The sequence below is a fragment of the Poromitra crassiceps genome, assembly GCF_964638095.1.
Source record: "Poromitra crassiceps genome assembly, chromosome: 13".
NCBI lineage: Eukaryota > Metazoa > Chordata > Actinopteri > Beryciformes > Melamphaidae > Poromitra > Poromitra crassiceps.
The window spans coordinates 1,687,667-1,710,639 of NC_139644.1; the positions used below are offsets into that span (position 1 = coordinate 1,687,667).

The 22,973-nt window shown below is 43.8% G+C and overlaps 2 protein-coding genes across 2 annotated transcripts in view; both read right to left on the reverse strand.

Moving 5' to 3' along the window:
* prr12b (proline rich 12b) overlaps window positions 1-9,447 on the reverse strand; it is a gene marked incomplete at its 5' end in the record, with an annotated part of 54,574 nt that extends 45,127 nt beyond the window's left edge. Inside the window, 2 exons of the mRNA XM_083649321.1 lie at window positions 2,570-2,727; window positions 9,377-9,447. Coding sequence (XP_083505447.1) covers window positions 2,570-2,727; window positions 9,377-9,447 — 229 coding nt within the window. The remainder of the gene's footprint in view (window positions 1-2,569; window positions 2,728-9,376) is intronic.
* Window positions 9,448-10,168: 721 nt separating this feature from the next.
* prrg2 (proline rich Gla (G-carboxyglutamic acid) 2) lies at window positions 10,169-22,313 on the reverse strand. Its single transcript, XM_083649022.1, has 7 exons — window positions 22,116-22,313; window positions 21,082-21,178; window positions 18,145-18,308; window positions 16,309-16,342; window positions 15,457-15,589; window positions 11,689-11,832; window positions 10,169-10,594 (listed from the first exon to the last, which is right to left on the reverse strand). Exons 2-7 carry the CDS (start codon window positions 21,164-21,166, stop codon window positions 10,552-10,554), a joined length of 603 nt encoding a protein of 200 aa, XP_083505148.1. The 5' UTR covers window positions 21,167-21,178; window positions 22,116-22,313; the 3' UTR covers window positions 10,169-10,551.
* Between the last annotated feature and the right edge of the window lie 660 nt (window positions 22,314-22,973).

The window sequence follows — 22,973 nt, forward strand, 5'->3', positions numbered from 1 at the left end:
GTATTCGCTGGCTTCCATTGCACAATAACTTGTAAATTAAACCATAAACAACATCGTCAGCTACCACCATGTTTACTGTTGTCTTCTTCAGGGTTTACGTAGAACAGCAATGTGCTGCGTGTGACGTTATAGTTGTTCTTCTGTGTATGCGGGTCACTTCAGGTCCGCGACCTGTTCACACTGGAGTCGGATATGGGCCACTTTTAAAAAGTCTGTGTGAACAGCCACACAAAAAAATCTGATGTGAGCAACAAGTCAGATTCAAGCACTAAGGATGGCTGTGTGAACGTAGCCTATGTAACTCCAGAAAAGATCCATAAATACAATGGTGCCATTCCTGATGTATGTTTCAAGTGGGAAAAAGAAAAAGGTACACTTTTCCACTGTCTTTGGCAGTGTAGCCAAATCAAAATGTTCTGAGGCGCAGTAAGAGAGTGTATCGAGGACATATTATCTATACAAATACCTCTAGATCCAGAGCTTTCCATACTAGGACTATACCCAATTAATTACAACATCAGAGGGAGACAAAAAAGGTTTTTAGACAGGTTTATTATTGGCCAAAAGAGTTATTGCTGTATCATGGAAACAGTTTGGTAGGCTGGGTAGGTATAGGTAGATGGATTTATTTAGATAGGACAGTAGGCAGACAGGAAAGGTGGGGAGAGAGAGATGGTATGACATGCAGCAAAGGACCTCGAGTCGGATTCGTCGGCTGTGCAAAGGACAGTAACGGGACAAGCCCCGCCTCTGTCGTACGCGTGCGACCAGGTGAGTTCAGGTGAGCAGGTAGATGGATAGATGGATTTTTGAATTAACTACAACTCTGCCCTTAGAGAAAATTACATATGCCATCTTTAACGCGATATCTCAGGAAGCCTTCACGGAATTTCTTCCAATTTCGCTCGAACGTCGACTTGGACTCAAGGATGAACTAATTCGATTTTGGTGGTCAAAGGACAAAGGTTAAGGTCACTGTGACCTCTTGAATGCCATTTTCAAGCTCGTTAACGTGATATCTCAAGAATGCCTTGATGGAATTTCTTAAAATTTGCCTCAAACGTCCACTTGCACTCAAGGATGAACTGATTACATTTTGGTGGTCAAAGGTCAAGGTCACTGTGACCTCACGAATGCCATTTTCAAGCTCGGTAATGCCCTATCTCAGTAACACCTGTCAAAGATTTTTTTTCTCCAACATTTTGTCAAAGTCAGGACAGACATGGATGTCGACTGCTCACTTGTTGGCGGAGGCATATATCCGCGGTGCGGTCATTCTAGTTGTTTGTTTGTCCCAATAACCCTTTCCCTAAATAGAAAATAAATAATGCATCAACTGAAGAAAACCTTATCTTGTAAAGACAATGCACCATTAGCCGTAAAAGGCTGGTTGGTTTTTAGAAGGATTTTAATCCTTTTTTAGAAGGATTTTTAGAAACGTCTATGGAGAAAATGAATGGGGAATTCTTTTCTGGAACTGGAGCCACACAAATGTGTGTGGTCACTGTTGAGCTCTATATATCTAGTGTTAACCTATTCATAATTTATTGGGATGTCATGTGGTCAAAATGCAATTTAGATCCTCTTTTCTCCCATTCATTCCAATTTAATTTATTTGGAATTCACTACTATTCTTATTGTTCTACCTATCATGACACTCTACCTATTATCCCTCTGACGTTGCAGTAGTTCTCAAATGGGGGTCCGGGGACCCCCAGGTGTCCGTGGCACTTTGCCAGGGCGAAAGGTTTTCAGGAAAATTTAAATTAAAACTTTTTTTGTGTGTGTGCAAAAGCTTCATAGTTCAACGAAAACATTCTATGCTTTAAATCTAAAATGGTTCATGGATTACATTCGAATCTAACAAACCCATCAATTTAAAAGTCAAGCACGTTACCATGGAAACAATTAAGCTTAGGCCAAAATCACAAATCAGAATGAGGGGGTCCCCGGTATATTTTCTATTTTGTAAGGGGTCCTTGTCTGAAAAACATTTGAGAACCTCTGCTCTATAGTATTGGAATGATAGTCTCCTTTTGGGGACTGCATAATACTGTTATCAAATAAAAGAGTGAGATTCAGAGTGTATTTCCAGTAGGCTTGGGTGACCCAATTTACCCCCCCCCCCTTTTTTAGGGGGGGGTAATATTTTAGTTTATTCCTTCAAAATTATATCAAATTTCTAGGCTATAATGATATTCACTATTGTGAGAAATAACATGATAGTTACTAAATGTACAATCGATAATAACAAATAGGGCCCAAGCCTAATTTCCAGACTTAAGGTCCTTACACATCAAGAGCAATGCGAATATACGGCAATATGCGAGTTTTGACCCACCTGTCAATCACAGCCACAGATGTGTACACGTCGGAAGCGACTTTCTGAAAAATCGACCGTGGTTCGAAAAAATAAACACCGCAATAACGCTCAGCGAAACTTTGCCGTTGGTATGCAAGGGTGCATTGACTGATATAGGTTCGGAAAATATTATTGACGTGCGAATTAATCGCACGAAAAAAACGCTCCCGATGTGTAAGGACCTTACACTAAATTGTCCATACCCACCTAGACTGCGTCCGGCGGCCCCCCAGGCCCCGGCCTGTGCGGAGCCTCCTGGGTGATGGTTGGTTGCATAGCCCTGTAGGGGGTGGGGGGTCCCATAGGCCTGCCGGTGCAGCAGCTCTGAGTCTGGATGGGATGACCTGGAGCTTCCATACACCAAGCTGAGGAAAACACAAAGTTAGCTTGACTCATTCACATTATTCTGAACTTGTGGGCAAAAGGAACAAGAACACCACAGTAATGTAAGTTGTGCCTGCGTGATAACAAGTGTATTTTATGTTTACTTGTAGGCTAAGTAAGGGTTAATGCCCGACAAGCTGAAGCAACCGGGCCTCGGCTATGCCTCGGCCTGGTTCTCGCTTCAGCGACGTCCCTTAAAAAGTGATAATGTACACCTCGAAGGGCATTAACCCGCTTATACCATGGTCACTTGCCAACAAAACAAGACCAGTCATTTATATTTCCATGTGTAATAAATAAAGCAATCTAAATGGCTGTTTAAATGGCTGTTATTCATAAGTCAAAGTCTTCCGCTAAATAAAATAGTCCCTCCCACCTTCTTGGCAACAGGGAACCAGCCAGAGCCTCCGTTTTAAAGCCGACACAGGAATGCGGGTGTTTTGCGTTCTACATTAAATTAAGACATTACCGTTTGCCGTTTGGGCGCTTGCTTTATTTTGTATGTTACATACGTATTGGCCAAGTATATTAACATTTACGGGCGAAGAGATTTCAGGAAGTGAAAGCGAGAGTTGCGTCAGCGGAGGTCGAAAATGATTAACCATGTAGCCAAATGACTAGCCAGGAAGGGGGCTTGCGCTATGTTTGGATGCATAAATAAAGCTGATAATATACAATTAGAATTTTTTAAACGTCTGACCCTTTCAAAGTACATCACAAAGGGTCCATTTTGCTGTAACTTGATCGCCCTGCTTAATCCAGGACCTTACTTCTTGTAACTTTTGTGAGGTCAAAAACTGGTCCATTGGAGTGAATGGAGATGTCGGAACTCTCCATTACATGGCTCAGATTCTCAGATTCTCAGATTATTTTATTTTATTTGACACACTTGACAGGGTGATACAGTACATCATAAGTGTAGACAAATAAAGTGTGCAAAAAGGGGACCCCGAGGAAGCTTACAGAGCTTTTGGTGGAGACCCACAAAAAACATACATTGCAAGAATCCTATGCAAGTATCCTGTACAAACAAACGATGCAGGACAAATACACAAACAAAACAGAGACAAACAAAAGGGGACTGGCCTAATACCCCTAACAGCAGATAGGTACGAGACGAGACATAACAGACAAGACAATATCCCAATCAACTAAATTAAACATAAGTGGCTAGTAGTTGCTTCTTAAGTATTTTTTTAAATGAGGAGATGGAGGGTGAACTTTTTGTACATTCGTCGAGTTTGTTCCAGATCTGCGGGCCCCTACACGCAACACTAAGATTAGTGCAATTCAGTTTCCTGGTTTTACCATGGATAAGATGTTTCCTCCTGGTGTCGTGTGCGTGCAGAGGCACACAGATTGGAACGAGCTCATGTAGGCGGCTCACGTTGGCTCTGATCGCTAGAGCGAACGACTAGGTGTGCATTATACCATTTTAACGCACGACGTGGAGGTGAAGAACTGTTGTTTGCTGTTCCAGTAAATAGGAGACTTTTAATTACATTTTTCAATGTAGACAACATCAGAGATATATTTCTGAAAGCAATTATCCACTCCATGAAAAACCTTCAACACATTATTCAGGCGATAACGTGAGATGGCAATGTGCCAAAAAGTGAGCGCTTGTTGCATCGCCCAAAAGCCACCAGTCAAAATAGTGGTCGCACTAACGTTAAATGGTGGAAAAGGCGATTTTACAAGTGGGCATTCAAGTCATATCTGACTAGTTTTCAATTTATTTCTCCACAAAAGTTATGTCTGGAATGAATACATAATGCAACATTATCATCTTGCAGTTTCACGATACAAGACAGACAGGTAGACCAGGTGGAAAAGAAACCATTCAATCAGTTTGCAGCACTTGAGGAAATCGATGCATCTTGGCAACCGTAACTCGTAGAGACTCGGGGATGGCAGCATTGGATTTGGGGTGAAAGAATACATATAGTCCTTCATAGGCCATTCATTGGACCTTCTGTTTCTCAGAAAATGTCAACTTTTCTCTGATTGGATCAAAATTGGCGCCGACCTCAAACTATCCAATCAGAGAAAAGTTGACATTTTCTTGGAAACGGAAGGTCAGATCGCGATTCTATTAAAGAACTATATGTATTTTTTCACCCCGAATCCAATGCCGCCATCCGTGAGTCTCTACGACTTACAGTTGTGGAGATACGTCCGCCCAGCCTGCAGGACTACAGGAGAGAGATAGAGGACAGTGGGGGGTTGGGGGTTTCAAGTCACTGACCAAACACTCTATTTCAGTGATTGCTGTCAGAATATAGAGCCATTTAATAACACTTATTTGAACACAAAAACATCGCTGAATGCTGCTTTAAGGGACACATAACCGTCACTTAAATGCAAATTTGTATGAAATTATTTGTTGAACATGGCTGAATTTATGGTGATTCAAGAGGAGGAGATACCTCCACGATGCATTTTTCTAGGCAGGCAAAACCCACTGGACACGATGAATGATGCACAGCTTTTGAGGGAGTATAGAGATTTGACCATCAGTCCATCCTCAAAATAGCTTCCAAACTTGAACCGGACCTCGAGCACCAAACCAAGAGGAACCAGCAAAGTGCTAATTGCTTTGAGGTTTTTGTGTGTGGGACTTTCCAGTCGGTTGTGGGAGACAACGCAAAATATTTGTTTGTTTGCTCGCTCCCACCCTCTGCAGATCCACGCTGACGGTAGCATACGTGTCCGGCTGTCCGCTGTGAATCCCCGCAGCGATACATGTGTTTGTGTGTTGTGTTGAGCACGAGCAGTCAGAAGAGTGAAGCGTAACCATGGTAACCCAAGTGCTCTGTGCCGTATTCTGACAGTAACTACCATAAAATACTGCGCTAAGTCAAATTCCTCATTTGTAATCTGATTACTTACTGTGGCCATTTCTTTCTGATTTCCCCCCCATTTTCTTCCCAATTGCACTAGGCCAATTTCCCCCCCTGCTGCCCCGGTCGCTGCTCCACCCTCTGCTGATCTCGGGAGAGCCGTAGACTAGCACCATGCTTCCTCCAACACATGTGCCGTTGCCAGCTGCTTCTTTTCACCAGACAGCGGGGAGCTTCACTGGCAGGACGTAGCATGTGGGAGGATCACGCTATTCCCACCAGTTCCCTTCCACCCCGAACAGGTGCTCTGACTAATTCAGCGACCAGGACACATACCCCTAATCCGGCTTCTTCCCACCCGCAGACACAGCCAATCGTGCCTGTATGGACGCCCGACCAAGTCGGAGGTAACATGGGGGCACGAACCTGTTGGTAGGCAGGGAATCTACCGCTGCACTACCCGGACGCCCTACTTACTGTGCCTATTGAAGTGAATCTTCAATCTTAAATACTCAAAGCATCACATATCAGGGGAAGGGAAAAACTCGACTCCGCCACCACCGATGTGTAGCACCCACCTGGGTGATGCACGGCAGGAGGTTAGCTCACGCTCACCACACATCAGCTATCACGGTGGAGAGTTGATGACTGACTAAATGTTTATATAAAATAAAAACTTTTAATTCATTAATTTATTTTCCATTTTAGTTTTGGTCTGAGTGAAATGTTCTATGGTCTCCCCTGATTTAGATCAGGAGTAAACCTACTTCTTATAAGCATTTTACAAGATGGAGATGGAAAAAGGAATGGCGGATGAAAACCCTTGGCTCGTATGCTGAACACGGAAGAGGGAGTGACTTTGACACTCTATTCACCTTATAATAATACAGAAGAGACGGTCTGGCTTGAGAGACTAACAGGAAGTGTAAACACAATCAGAAGTTCTGATTGTGTTTACACTTCCTGTGACTCATAAACCTAGTCTGACTCATATGTGACTCAAACTAGGTTTGACCAGGTGAGTCAGACTAGTTTGAGCAGGTAAAAGCAGGCATTTTGAACAGGAAGTTGTGACACAATGGGCCAAGTGGGCAGGGCTACATAAGGTGAATAGAGTACAAGAAAATTCATTTTGCATTTGAAGGCGTGTGATGTTCACACAGAGGAGGCATGTGATGTTCACACAGAGGATGATGTAGACTCTGAGTTTGTGATGTTCACACAGAATGATGTAGACTCTGAGTTTGTGATGTTCACACAGAGAATGATGTAGACTCTGAGTTTGTGATGTTCACACAGAATGATGTAGACTCTGAGTTTGTGATGTTCAGACAGAATGATGTAGACTCTGAGTTTGTGATGTTCACACAGAATGATGTAGACTCTGAGTTTGTGATGTTCAGACAGAATGATGTAGACTCTGAGTTTGTGATGTTCACACAGAGAATGATGTAGACTCTGAGTTTGGAGATGCCCTTGATTTTATCCTCCAGGCCCAAAACATCTGGAGACAGCTTAGGTCTGACAAGGTGGCAGCTCAGCTCAGATACATTCAGGTGGTGTCTCGTCATCATAGATGCGTGGTCAATGGCTTCAGCATGGGGGAAATTCTCCCATTCTCCCCATTCAGCATAGTTAGCATTTAGCTGCTAGCCCAGCCCAGGCAGACAGCGTCGGGGGTTCAACTCCCGCAGTGAACGCACATCTGAACAGACGTCTACGTACCTGCTCTAGAATCCCCAATCCTGTAGTGTATAGCCGCAGCACCTTCCGCTGGTGAGTCAGCCCATTGAGAAATATGGGGGGGGGCCAACATTCAATATCCAGAGGTGAGGTCACCAATTAACATTTTGTCTAGTGCAGAGACAGAGTCACGAGCTCCAGTGCAACATGAGTTTAAAGAAGTATTTTTCAGTCTGTGGAGATGCAATATGCATATAGCTCTGGGAGTGACTATTTTTAAAATTCAACAACCAATAAACGTCTGCATTGGACATACAGCTTTCAAATACATTGTTAACAAAAAAAACAGTGCAGAACTAATTAATTAATTAAATAAATAAATAAACAAACAGGATCAGTTCCTGTGTATCTGGAATGTATTATTATTATTATTATTATTACTACTACATGTTTAAACCAGAAGATAAAGGGGGCAGCTGTGAAATGAAAATGCTGGCTGGCCTGCAAGAGGCCCTTCAGCTTCACAGAACAGAACAGAAGCACCTTTGGGTGCAGAGTCTGTCTGAAGACGGATGTGGTTGTCAAGGCAACCGCTAATGTGGAGTGAAGCTAACAGGAGCTAAAGCTAGCGACTTAGGCCAACACAGAAACCTAACGAGAGGTTAGCAAGGACACTGATATCTGTTGAAATGTAATAACAGCAGCAGCAACATCAATGCCTTCTAAAAACAATACAGAATTAAGCTTGAACCATTTAGCAGTTAACCAGGCGAATCTATTAGCATCAAAGCTGCCGTTAGCCTCTATGGTTATAACCATCTAATTAGCGTGTGTGCTAACTGCTGTGCAGCAGTAGCTAGCGCTGGTAGACGTCTGAAACGGAATGGCTGGTAGCTAACGTTAGGTTCATTCTAGTCACGGCAACGGTAACTGAAATGGTAAAACAACGTGCATTGGCAAATAGAGTTGACGTTAGCTAATGCTAGCACAGAATGTGTGGTGGTGGTGGTGTTGTTGTTGTTGTGTTAAGCTATTTATAACGTTAACGTTACATTGTTCAGGGTCTGGATGAAAACTGTCTGTCTAACGTTAGTTAGCGTAATGTCAATGCATCAGACTTTTTATGGTAACGTTATGCCGTCCCTGTTAACGTTACATTTTATAAACGTTATTAGCTAACGTACTTACTAACGTTATGCGAATAGCTCTGATCCCATGTCACCTTGTACACCACAGCAGAGCCATGTGTCATACTGTCATTTGAATGTTACAGCTCAGGATGGAAGTTAATCATTCACAGCCATCAGTCACAGTTTGGCTTTTCAATTAGCGTCAAATAACGTACTGGCTAACGTTACTGTAAATGCTTGTGCTTGTATGATGCCCGCTATGTTTTAATTAACGAATACAAATTGAGCTAATTAAATAAAAATGCAATTTGTGATGACTGTGTATCTGAAGTTTTCCACATCATGTCGTGAAGGTCAGCCCTACTCTAGTTTTTGTTGTTTTCAGAAAAGCAGGATTGAGCTGGACTGGCCATGGCCATGTTTTCCACTGCTAGACAGACACAGCTAGCTCTGTATCAAATGGATCTGATTTGGAATAGCTCATTAAGCTACCGATCAGTTCTGCGAGCATGGCTGTCATGCATTCGTTGAGGTGACAGCTCAGAAACAGACAAAGATGCAATGGAGATAACCGACGGCACCAATGCAGTGCAGTAAGTAACCTACATGTGATTTTTTTTGGATGATCTTTAATACAGGCTCGCAAGCGGCATCTAGCAACCCATCCCCCTTCTTTCTTTTGGCCCAGGCAGGCAGGCAGGCAGGCAGGCTCTCCTCCTCCTCTGTCTGTGTCACCATTCAGCCAGGCTCTATATGGCTCCATCGCATTCCTGCTGGATACATCCCCCCCCGCTCCCCTCCCCTCCACTCCCCCGCTAATGACAATGGGGCTGGCTGGCTGTAGCCTACCTGAGCCTGCTGGTAGCCCTGTAGCAGCCATGCAGCGCAGCACAGCACAGGTAGCAGTGTGCGTGGCCATGGCATTGTTACAGGCAGTCCAGCGCACTGATGCGCCCATGCCTGCTGAGACTTACCTTGCTTTGGCCGATCTGTCGTAAGTCCATCCCGGGTCCCCGAACCCTGCAGCGGGATAATTCCTCTCCATGAAAGAAAAGAAAAGAAAAGACTGGGCTTGGATGGACAGAGAGAGAGAGACAGAGAGAGAGAGAGAGAGAGAGAGAGACAGAGAGAAGGGGGGGGGGGCAGGGGAGGGAGGGAGGAGTGTCTCTTTCTCTCCTCTGTTGATTTCTCCGTTTGACGAGCTGCCTGTAGACTGGAGGGAGGAGAGAGAGAGAGAGGAGGGGGTCACAGCAGCTCCATAGACTCACTGTCTATTGTCTGTGTGCAGCTGAGGCTGTGGAGCAGATGCTGCTGCACATTCTTCAACAGCTTGAAGAGCCAGAGTAGATGATGCACCGTGATGCTGCTGCTGCCTCAAACACAACACACAGTTTCTTCACAAGACGCCATTTTTTTAAGAGGAATGACTGGGCTGGCGTTCATCCTCTCCCTCCCTCACGCACGCACACACACACGCACACACACACGCACACACACACACACACACACACACACACACACACACACATGCAATTTGTCATGGCACAGGCAGTGCGATGTGGTGTAGCATTGTAGAAATGTAAGTGTGGTGTGCAGCCAGCTGTATTTATAGAAAGACAGTGCAAGGACATGAAGCTGATAGATGCCTGAAAGTGTAGAGAAAACACACACGCACACACACGCACCTCGCACATCTCATGGTTGAACAAGTTCCAATATAGATTAATGGAATTATTGGATGGCTCTGGTAATACACATGATTGGCATTTGTCTTTTATTAACGAAGAAACGATACTCTCTTTTTCACATAAAGAAAGAACAGAAATGGAGTCTTTAATTAGGCATATACTGGCATCAGTAAATATGATCATAGGGCTTTTACAGCCGTCAAATGTGCTTGGTTCACAGCCACAGCAAGCCCCGCCCCCCACCCCATCCATCCACCTGCACCTCTCCCAAGTCCAAAGCATTGGCTCTGAAGGGTATGGTAGAGTGTAGCCCTACATAAGAATAACACATACATGCTGCTGGGCTTGTATCATGCTTCTACCCATAAATATATCTTATAAAAACATTAAAACGTCACTCAAACTGTCTGTATCAATAAACGGTAATTAACAATAAACCATTAGCTGTTCTGCCACTCTTCTCATTCATTGTCAACTGGATCAGGAGGCTCCGATGGCGCCCCTCTGTGGGGAAAGAGAGAAAAGCCTTTCAGTGGGTTTGAACACTGCAGACATCAGTGGTTTCCAATCATGGTCTATAATATAGACTCTATATGGAGGTCACCAGTTTTCAGCTTTTCAGAGAGAAAGACAAGAGTTGTTAAACATCAGATTCAAGGACTTTCCAGGCCCAATTCCCCCAACACTGCATAGTTTGAGACAGATCAAGGTTCATATTTACAGTTATAATAACACTGCATAGTTTGAGACAGATCAAGGTTCATAATGACAGTTATAATAACTGCAGTTTGAGACAGATCAAGGTTCATCATTACATTATAACACTGCAGTTTGAGACAGACCAAGGTTCATAATGACAGTTATAATAAAAAAATAAAAAACAGGTTTTTGAACTGTTGGTTTGTATCTCTTGTTCTTTTTATTCTTGATTGTTCTATATTGTTTAGATGATGTTATGTGTTACTGTATGTCCTATTTTTATAAGACCAGCAGGGACCATGTTGGAAATAAGTGTTTACACTTTTACATGTTTATCCCTTGGATTTTGTTGTCTTCTATATCCATAAATAAATCACACACACTTGGAGAAGGTGCGAGGGGCCAGGGCGTAAAGAAAGTACATTGTACTCGTAGGCGGTCCTCTGGAAGGTGAACTACAAGAATTTTCTGTGGGTTTTATCACAGGGATACAAATGTAGGCATCTTTCAGATCCACTGTGGTGAACCAGTTGCCTGGTTGGACCATTGTCAGCAGATGCATGTTATAAATATTATGTATTCAGTCTTTTTGCAAGTCTCTATCATTATAACATATTTCTATGTATTGAAATATCATCAAGGTTGCCATAGGAATGAAAGCTATGCGTGTAACAGCAAAAATCTATGTATTCTTATGGACATATCAAGTGACCACTATTCTGAAAAATGCCCAAAGGTCAGCAAAGGTCAGCAGGTGGAAATGTGTTCTTAAGGTATAGAATGACTTAAAACCACAGTTAAAAAACTTCATACACCGAAGCGAACCCCACCTAAGGTTCTGCCGGACTAGAAGTACAGTATGTTAGATGCACACAGCAGGTAACGTTGTGTCCTCATACCCAGAGTAAGGTGGTGGGGGGGCATCGTGCTGCCCACTGCGATGCAGAGCCTCGTTGTAGCTGGGCAGACCTGGGGCGATGACTGCAGACAGTGGCACCATCTCTGGGGCTGGACGCCCATCCACTGCCATCCTCACTGGAGCACTGGACCAACACACAGAAAACTAACTCACAGGAGCACTGGACCAACACACAGAAAACTAACTTACTGGAGCACTGGACCAACACACAGAAAACTAACTCACAGGAGCACTGGACCAACACACAGAAAACTAACTCACAGGAGCACTGGACCAACACACAGAAAACTAACTTACTGGAGCACTGGACCAACACACAGAAAACTAACTCACAGGAGCACTGGACCAACACACAGAAAACTAACTCACAGGAGCACTGGACCAACACATAGAAAACTAACTTACTGGAGCACTGGACCAACACACAGAAAACTAACTCACAGGAGCACTGGACCAACACACAGAAAACTAACTCACGGGAGCACTGGACCAACACACAGAAAACTAACTCACAGGAGTACTGGACCAACACACAGAAAACTAACTCACAGGAGCACTGGACCAACACACAGAAAACTAACTCACTGGAGCACTGGACCAACACACAGAAAACTAACTCACAGGAGCACTGGACCAACACACAGAAAACTAACTCACAGGAGCACTGGACCAACACACAGAAAACTAACTCACAGGAGCACTGGACCAACACACAGAAAACTAACTCACAGGAGCACTGGACCAACACACAGAAAACTAACTCACAGGAGCACTGGACCAACACACAGAAAACTAACTCACAGGAGCACTGGACCAACACACAGAAAACTAACTCACAGGAGCACTGGACCAACACACAGAAAACTAACTCACTGGAGCACTGGACCAACACACAGAAAACTAACTCACAGGAGCACTGGACCAACACACAGAAAACTAACTTACTGGAGCACTGGACCAACACACAGAAAACTAACTCACAGGAGCACTGGACCAACACACAGAAAACTAACTCACAGGAGCACTGGACCAACACACAGAAAACTAACTCACAGGAGCACTGGACCAACACACAGAAAACTAACTCACAGGAGCACTGGACCAACACACAGAAAACTAACTTACTGGAGCACTGGACCAACACACAGAAAACTAACTCACAGGAGCACTGGACCAACACACAGAAAACTAACTCACAGGAGCACTGGACCAACACACAGAAAACTAACTCACTGGAGCACTGGACCAACACACAGAAAACTAACTCACGGGAGCACTGGACCAACACACAGAAAACTAACTCACTGGAGCACTGGACCAACACATAGAAAACTAACTTACTGGAGCACTGGACCAACACACAGAAAACTAACTTACTGGAGCACTGGACCAACACACAGAAAACTAACTCACTGGAGCACTGGACCAACACACAGAAAACTAACTCACTGGAGCACTGGACCAACACACAGAAAACTAACTCACTGGAGTACTGGACCAACACACAGAAAACTAACTCACTGGAGCACTGGACCAACACACAGAAAACTAACTCACGGGAGCACTGGACCAACACACAGAAAACTAACTCACTGGAGCACTGGACCAACACACAGAAAACTAACTCACAGGAGCACTGGACCAACACATATAAAACTAACTCACAGGAGCACTGGACCAACACAGAAAACTAACTCACAGGAGTACTGGACCAACACACAGAAAACTAACTCACAGGAGCACTGGACCAACACACAGAAAACTAACTTACTGGAGCACTGGACCAACACATAGAAAACTAACTCATTGGAGCACTGGACCAACACACAGAAAACTAACTTACTGGAGCACTGGACCAACACATAGAAAACTAACTTACTGGAGCACTGGACCAACACACAGAAAACTAACTCACTGGAGCACTGGACCAACACATAGAAAACTAACTCATTGGAGCACTGGACCAACACACAGAAAACTAACTCACAGGAGCACTGGACCAACACACAGAAAACTAACTCACGGGAGCACTGGACCAACACACAGAAAACTAACTCACAGGAGCACTGGACCAACACATAGAAAACTAACTCACAGGAGCACTGGACCAACACACAGAAAACTAACTCACTGGAGCACTGGACCAACACACAGAAAACTAACTTACTGGAGCACTGGACCAACACACAGAAAACTAACTCACTGGAGCACTGGACCAACACACAGAAAACTAACTCACGGGAGCACTGGACCAACACACAGAAAACTAACTCACTGGAGCACTGGACCAACACACAGAAAACTAACTCACTGGAGCACTGGACCAACACACAGAAAACTAACTCACAGGAGCACTGGACCAACACATAGAAAACTAACTCACGGGAGCACTGGACCAACACACAGAAAACTAACTCACGGGAGCACTGGACCAACACACAGAAAACTAACTCACAGGAGCACTGGACCAACACATAGAAAACTAACTCACGGGAGCACTGGACCAACACACAGAAAACTAACTCACAGGAGCACTGGACCAACACACAGAAAACTAACTTACTGGAGCACTGGACCAACACACAGAAAACTATCTCACATGAGCACTGGACCAACTCACAGAAAACTAACTCACAGGAGCACTGGACCAACACACAGAAATCTAAGTCAGGGCACATTTGCCTCAGTTGCCCAGCTGAAAGAAAAGTTTAAGATAGGCTACCTGCATTTTCCTGCTATCTGCAAGGTAGCGTTTTAATGCAAAAACACCCAATATTCCCACTGGAAACCCTGTAGTCTGAAGTATGTCAAACAGCAATATCAGGCTATCTTGGCTGAACTGTTGAGTACTATGGGATAAAATAACATAATCATGAACATCCCATAGGCATCCTGGAATTGAGTGAGCCTTTTTCCAAGCTTTGTTTGGGGTGAGGCCCACAGTCTCAGACTTTGAAAACCCCTGATTTAGCCTAACTTTGGAGCATTATTTAGACCCCTCCCCGACAAGCATGGTTGGTACCACTGGATTCCTTCATATGAATATCATCACACTAGCTTTCAAAATGAGCTCGCCGCAGCATCTGAAACTTAAGACAGTAATATTGGCCACGCATTATCATTATTATGTTTTTGTCAAATCCATGGCGGGCCAAAACTAACTTGGCACGCAGGCCCCAAGTTGATCAGCCATGCTGTAGACAATCAGCCCTGTAGACTCTACAGACAATCAGCCCTGTAGACTCTTCAGGCTGATTAGACTCACCTGCGTGTGGGAGGTGTGGCTGCTTATTTAATCCTTGCTGAAGCCGAATCCGATCTGAACGTATCTCTGATGTGCAGGTCTTGCCATCAGACAGTTGGTTAGTGACCAGACCTGTGAACAGTAGTTCATTCTAGCCTTGTGTTAGCTTAGCCTTGTGTTAGCTTAGCCAAGTTACCTTGTGTGCCTCGCCTTCTCTGTCACGTGCTGCCTACCTGGGTCCTGCTCCAAGCCTTAATTGCCACTCAGCCTGCCTTCACCTCCACCTGCTGCCAGGCCCTGCTTTACCCCTGCCTGGCCTGACGATCCCTGCCTGCCTTGCTTGATATTCAATACAACCTTTGATCTAAGCCCCTGTGATTACTTTTTGATTACAATAGTCATACAGAGTCTAGTTTGTTTCATTTACAACTTTATCTTTCAACTCAAACACATTGGCCCTGATTTGAACCCATACACTAGTGGTCCACATGAGAATTGACTTACTTGGTCGACCTCCTTCCACCCTTGTTGTTGGCTTTGTAGCAGTAGATTCCCAGCACAGTGGCAATAACAGCAGACACCAGGACAGCCAGGATCCCTGCCACCAGCCCCGACACATCCACTCTGGGCGAAGAGACTTCAGGACAACCATGAATTGTATTGTATTTAATATTGACCCCTGCACCAACATACTCATAGCAATCAGTAAAGTCAGTCACTAATCAAAGTAATGATGACTCTATCCGTCCTCTATTGCAATAATTGTAGTTAGCTACTAAGTAACGTTAAAGGAGAACTTCACCAGAAAAACAATGCTGATTTATTTTGCACATGATCTCACACATCTGAAAACTGTATACAGTTATGCAGACATTCATTTAGTTAAGCAGTTATCAAGAGTTGATTTGAGTTAAGTTGTGGACCAGTGATTTCATTTGTCCATGGATGATATCACTGGTCCACAACTTAACTCAAATCAACTCTCAATAACTGTTAGACTAAATGAATGCCTGCTAAACTGATGACAGTTTTCGGATATACTACTGATTTTGTAATGATACAAAGGTGGTTGAAAATTGGCGGGGTGTTCAAACATTTATTTTGACTAGGCTTTTGTCTAGTACTTTCTTATAGAGTGCAACATATTTGTCTGGACTTCAGATATTCAAAAAAATCAGCAAGCATAATTAATGGAATATGGGCAGCATAGATGATCATATTAGTGCATTTCAACAAGAGCTATGCAGTGTTTGATCATTAATAATAATTGTGTTTTGCATCTGTATTTCAAACATGAAAAACATCTGCTGATTGAGCCCAGTCTCATGGCATTTAGACAAAGGAGCTTAGCATTACCTTGACTGTTGATATATGTTTCCCAGAATAGGTCCTGGAAAATGGAAGCAAAATATTGAATGTAATAGCTCCATAAAAAAAACAGGACTTCATCATCACTTTAACATGAATTCCCCCCCCCCCCCACACACACACACACTCTCTGGAAGGACCCATTTTTTGGCTTCCACACTTAACATTCAGTGATAAGTAATTTATAAGCCTTTAGTTAATAATGAACTAATAATTTACAAAACATTAATATACATCTGTAGATGATTATAAGTGCTACATAAATGTGTTGTAAGTCATGTATCATCTTTTTAAATGAAGTGTTCCTCACATGTTATAAATTATGTGTAGATCATTTACAGTTCATTCACAGCTTTCTCCCCTAAACTAAAGTGTAAACAATTCATCACATATAAATGTGTTACATACAAAGGGGTAGCTCCATTTGAGAAAATTGAAGCCAATGTGCAAGTGTCTTAAACTTGCATTCTTTTGAATGGCCTGCAGGGGGCAACCCATTGGTTTGTGGACTTCCATTTTGAAGCCTCGAGTATGTCATTTTGGCTGTTGCCATCTTGGTTCTTGTGCAGCTCGCCTCATGCGAGACTGTGCAAGACCAGAGGTTTCCCACACAGCCACAGTGCAGCCTGCTATTGGTACTGTGCTGTACTGTACCGTACTGTACTTTACTGTACTTTACTTTACTGTACTTTACTGTACTGTTCTGTTCTGTACTGTTCTGTACTGTTCTGTTCTGTACTGTTCTGTTCTGTACAGTCAACCTAGTGACATCATCAAGCAGCGCCCTAGTTGGCAAAAAGGTGAAATGTTGTTCATCTTTAGCAAATCTAGATAAATGTCAGATTTGAAAGCAGTGTTCTGTCTTGTCTGAGGTGAAATGCAAATGAACTAGAGTCACATGATCAGATGTTTCATGTCCTCTTTAAACCCTAAATACTTTTGGTTCCATCTCATCATTTGGTGAAATCTCTTCTGTTCTAGACCTCTCTCTGCAGAGGAGTGTTCTAGACCTCTCTCTGCAGAGGAGTGTTCTAGAACTCTCTCTGCAGAGGAGTGTTCTAGACCTCTCTCTGCAGAGGAGTGTTCTAGAACTCTCTCTGCAGAGGAGAGTTCTAGACCTCTCTCTGCAGAGGAGTGTTCTAGACCTCTCTCTGCAGAGGAGTGTTCTAGAACTCTCTCTGCAGAGGAGTGTTCTAGACCTCTCTCTGCAGAGGAGTGTTCTAGACCTCTCTCTGCAGAGGAGTGTTCTAGACCTCTCTCTGCAGAGGAGTGTTCTAGAACTCTCTCTGCAGAGGAGTGTTCTAGAACTCTCTCTGCAGAGGAGTGTTCTAGAACTCTCTCTGCAGAGGAGTGTTCTAGACCTCTCTCTGCAGAGGAGTGTTCTAGAACTCTCTCTGCAGAGGAGTGTTCTAGAACTCTCTCTGCAGAGGAGTGTTCTAGACCTCTCTCTGCAGAGGAGTGTGTGTTCTAGACCTCTCTCTGCAGAGGAGTGTTCTAGACCTCTCTCTGCAGAGGAGTGTGTGTTCTAGACCTCTCTCTGCAGAGGAGTGTTCTAGACCTCTCTCTGCAGAGGAGTGTGTGTTCTAGACCTCTCTCTGCAGAGGAGTGTTCTAGACCTCTCTCTGCAGAGGAGTGTGTGTTCTAGACCTCTCTCTGCAGAGGAGTGTGTGTTCTAGACCTCTCTCTGCAGAGGAGTGTGTGTTCTAGACCTCTCTCTGCAGAGGAGTGTTCTAGACCTCTCTCTGCAGAGGAGTGTTCTAGACCTCTCTCTGCAGAGGAGTGTTCTAGACCTCTCTCTGCAGAGGAGTGGACTTGGCAGCTTACCGTCTGTATTTTGTCTTCAAACACCTCCCTGGCCTCCTCATAGCTGCAGGTCTCCTCCAGACACTCCCTCTCCAGGCTGTCAGACATCACCAGCTCCAGGTCCCAGCTGTTATAGAGCAGGGAGCGGGACAGGAAGGAGGCTGCCACACGCTGCTCCACCAGTACTGCAACACACACGCACGCACGCGCACACACGCACACACACACACACAGAGACACACACGCATGGACACACGCGCGCACACACACACACACACACACACGCACGCATGCATGCACGCACACACACACACACAGAGACACGCACACGCACACACACACACACACACACACACACACACACAGAGACACGCACACGCACACACACACACACACACACACACACACACACACACACACACACAGACACACACTAAGATGTAATCGGACAAGCAGATTAAATTGGGTTGTTAGTCAAATTGAGGATAGCCAATGGATAGCCAGGATAGATCACTGATGACATCATCACTGATTACATCATTATTAGGGCAATCACCTAATTAAAAATCTGGCTCCGTCAGGTCACCCAAACGGGTGCTCTTTACACCCCCTGAAAGTTTCAGCCCGATCGCACGTAAAACGGCATAGCTGTGGCCGGCCAATATTCTGCTCACACGCACACACACACACACACACACACACACACACACACTTCTCATTCTTACTATAGGATTATGATAGATGAACACATTCGAGACAGAACTGTCACATACAGTAACAGTAAATTACATAACGTTCATTTAACATAAAACTAGGTCAAAACTAATTAGTCAACCATAGAGTTCCTGCAGGAATGAGTCCAGAAGACCTGGATGTTAGCACATCCAGTTCCTATGTGTAAAAGTCAATGGGATTTGGGGATTTTGGCAGTGTTGGTGCTTTTCGACACCTCCACCATCCAGTCCATCCTCACCTCCTCCATCACTGTCTGGTATGCTGCAGCTGGCCGCAACGACATTTCCAGACTGCAGCGCATCATGCCGAAAAGTGGATCGGATGCAGCCTGCCATCCCTTCAGGACCCACACACTGCCAGGATGCTGAAGCGGTCTCGGAACCCTCCCACCCATAAACTCTTTGAGGCTCTGCTCTTGGCAGAAGACTGATGTCTGGCAGAACCAGCACCTCTCGTCACAGGAACAGTTCTTTCCCAACTGCCATCTGCCTCTTCAATGAGGCCCGAAAGCCCCCACAAATAAGGACTTTATCCATCACACCCCCCTCCAGCCCCCTGATGCCCACTGAGCACAGCTGGCTCAGTAACGGGCCGGGGGCCCCCCCCACAATATGTACCTTTAAATTTATATTTTGCACTTTATATTTTGAAATTGTTGTTCTTCTACTACTGATGTGACCACTACACTTCATACTTGCATGAAGTCAAATTCCTCATTTGTAATCTGATTACTTACTGTAGCTCATTTGTAATCTGATTACTTACTGTAGCTCATTTGTAATCTGATTACTTACTGAATCTTGAATGTTTTTAATGGGCTCCATACAATGTTGTATGGAGGAAACCCCACAGGAGGATGGGGAGAACATGCAAACTGGATGCAGAAAGGCCATCTGGTCTACCTAGAACACAGCAGAGCTAAAACTAAGCCATTCAAAGCATGGACTGTATTATCCTCACTCCTTTATCTATAAGCATACAGTATCAGCATTGATTAGATGGCATAATTATTAGTAGACATTCCCTTAATGTTAATTAAGAAAGAGTAAATATAGATTGTTCATGAGTCTCAAATCTCGAGTTCGAGTTGAGTCCCATGTCTTTTGAGGACAAGCCTCAAGTCACTGTGGATAATTTAAGTGCAACTCAAGTCCAAGTCCATCTATGATTATGTAAGTTTTCCCCCTAGTTTGCCCCCTACAGGTTATATTACATATATATATATACATATATATATATATATATATATATATATATATATATATATATATATATATATATATATATATACTTTTTTTTCTTTTAGTTCAAATACCTGGGTATGTAGTGCACCTATTTAATAATGTATGCAAAAAAATCACAAAAATCTAAGCTGTGTTGTCGTGCTACGCGAGTGGGATCCACGGAGTACCAGGCAGCCACCTGCTTCCTGCGAAGTGAGCGGACAATCCGATGCATGGGTGCTGCCCACCCGCCTGGAATCTCCCAGGGGCGACCCCTGACAACCACGCTCTCAAGCGCGCGCCTTTTACGCTATTTCTGTAAATACGATATTCCTGGAATGCACGTTTTAACGAGCCAGTTACATTTTTTTGCATTCTTAGAGATGATTGTTTTTGTTTTTTGTTCATGTTTCATACAATTGGCCAAGTTAGTAGTTAGTTTATGGGATAGGAATTCTGCCAGATGACAGGCACTAGGCACCATTTTCTACTTCATTTGGAAGAGAAAATTATCCTGAAATGGAGATTTGATTGACAGCTGCCATGTCGTGATATGATTGGTTGAAATTGGGTAGAAATTTGATAGTACTATGTGACGTCAGCAAACTGTAGATTACTGTTATGAATGAAATCTTGAAAAATTAACTTTTGATGTGAAAAAGTGTGAAAAACTAAAGAAATTAGATTTTTGTGATTTGTTTTGCATACATTATTAAATAGGTGCACTGCATACCCAGGTATTTGAACTAAAAGAAAAGAAAAGTCATTTTTGGGTTCAGCTCGACTTTAAACCTCTATTCAACCTACATAAAGAAATTATTTCTTCTTCATTTTTGTGTTTGTTTATGTGTGTGTGTGTGTGTGTGTGTGTGTGTGTGTGTGTGCTTGTGTGTGTGCTTGTGTGTGTGTGTGTGTGTGTGTGTGTGTGTGTGTGTGTGTGTGTGTGTGTGTGTGTGTGTGTGTGTGTGTGTGTGTGTGTGTGTGTGATGTTGTGGTTTACCTTCAGTGTGTCTGTTGGTGACAGAGCAGCAGGCCAGCCGCAGCAGGGACAGCATGGTGAAACACAGCTGTGATAAGCCTGCCATCACAGACACAAACTACAAGGAAAAGACAAGAGCCACAGTATCAGACACAGTACCTTAAGGGGTTTGAAGACTCAGTCTAAACTATAACCATTTCTGTAAAGGTCACCTAGGTCAGTGGTTCTCAAACTTACTGATATCAAGGACCCTTCAACTGACTCAAATTAGATCACGGACGCCAATTTTATCAGATTTTGTCCCAGGGTCCCCATCTGATAAGAGTTTTGCTTTTAGATGTTTTATTACAGAAAGTGTGTCAAACCCATGACCAAAATAGTCTGTCATTGTGTTACTTATGGATGGAATTATAGTGAAAATAAATAATTCGCCTTTTTTGCTGGGGACCATCTGGAACACCCTCGTATATTGTTCTATAAAAATTGAAAATAAAATATATAAAAAAGGACCCCCGGGGGTTCCCAGACACCACTTTGAGAACCACTGACCAATGTGCAGTTTTACTGACAAATATCTGTGCAATATCTGACGCAAAGCCTCCTAACAAGCGAACGGGAAATAACTGTGCAACACCTGACCTGATTGTTTACACATGTAGCTTATTTATACACGTAAATAACTGTGCAATACCTGACCAAATTGTTTATACATGCATCTTATTTTATTATTTTACACGTAAAGAACTGTATTAACTGTCTATATCAATAACTGCCCATAACTGTACATATATCCCTTTCATACACACACTTTCAAAATAGACGCACTTTCATACACTTTATTATTATTGCATTGTTTAAAGTAGTTAAAGTTTAATTCCTTTGTGATTCTTGTCTGTTTTAGCCTGAGCCTACTTTTTCTTTTGTGTGAGAGTTAAGCGGACCTTGTATGTGTACATACTTGGCCATTAAAGCTGATTCTGATTCACTGACCTAGGTTAAGGCTTTAGCTATAGCACAGGAGCTAAACCTAGTCTCCAACGCTGCTTCCTCCTTACCTGGCTGGAGTTTGTTCCGTGTTCCAAAGGGAAAATAAATGTTGTTCTTCTGTTGTTATCTTCAAACTCTGTTCAGGGAGATTTAGCACATTGAGGCATCCGTTTGTCAGCAACTGAATTCTTTTCTCATGTGATTTTAGCAGTGAAACTGACAAACATTGTTGTTGAGCTGTTGTCCGAAAGAAATGTCACAGGCACAAAAACCTGTTTGACAACATAGCAGCTATAGCTAGAGGGAGGAACTCCACCAACCTGTCTGTTTGTGTGTGTCTCTTATGTGTGCATGTGTTCCTGTTAACCTGCCTGTGTGTGTGTGTGTGTGTGTGTGTGTGTGTGTGTGTGTGTGTGTGTGTGTGTGTGTGTGTGTGTGTGTGTGTGTGTATGTGTGCCTGTGAACCTGCTTGTCTGTCAACCTGTCGGAAATCTACCTGCCTGGCAGACAGCTTTCAGTGTCCAATCAGACAGAACGCACCCCTGTTCTGAGTGGGGGGTCAAATATGTTGGAGTAAGTGTTGGCTGTTCTGCTCTCTCTCTCTCTCTCTCTCTCTCTCTCTCTCTCTCTCTCTCTCTCTCTCTCTCTCTCTCTCTCTCTCTCTCTCTCTCTCTCTCTCTCTCTCTCTCTCTCTCTCTCTCTCTCTCTCTCTCTCTCTCTCTCTCTCTCTCTCTCTCTCTCTCTCTCTCTCTCTCTCTCTCTCTCTCTCTCTCTCTCTCTCTCTCTCTCTCTCTCTGGAGTGTGTAATTCAGGTGGGGGTTCTGCCATTGGAGGAGACAGGTGATTGGAGGGGCGTGTCCACTCCTCGTAGCTGATTGGCCGGTGGATGTCAGCTCTGGGGATAAAAGGCCTGAGGACAGGCCATG

Coding starts and splice junctions, on each gene's coding strand:
- prrg2 (XM_083649022.1), bottom strand. CDS start 21,166: ATGGCAGGCTTATCACAGCTGTGTTTCACCATGCTGTCCCTGCTGCGG. Junction 18,309..21,081: donor CACCAACAGACACACTGAAG/GTAAACCACAAC, acceptor TGTGTGTTGCAG/TACTGGTGGAGCAGCGTGTG. Junction 10,595..11,688: donor CCCCCACCACCTTACTCTGG/GTATGAGGACAC, acceptor CTTTCCCCACAG/AGGGGCGCCATCGGAGCCTC.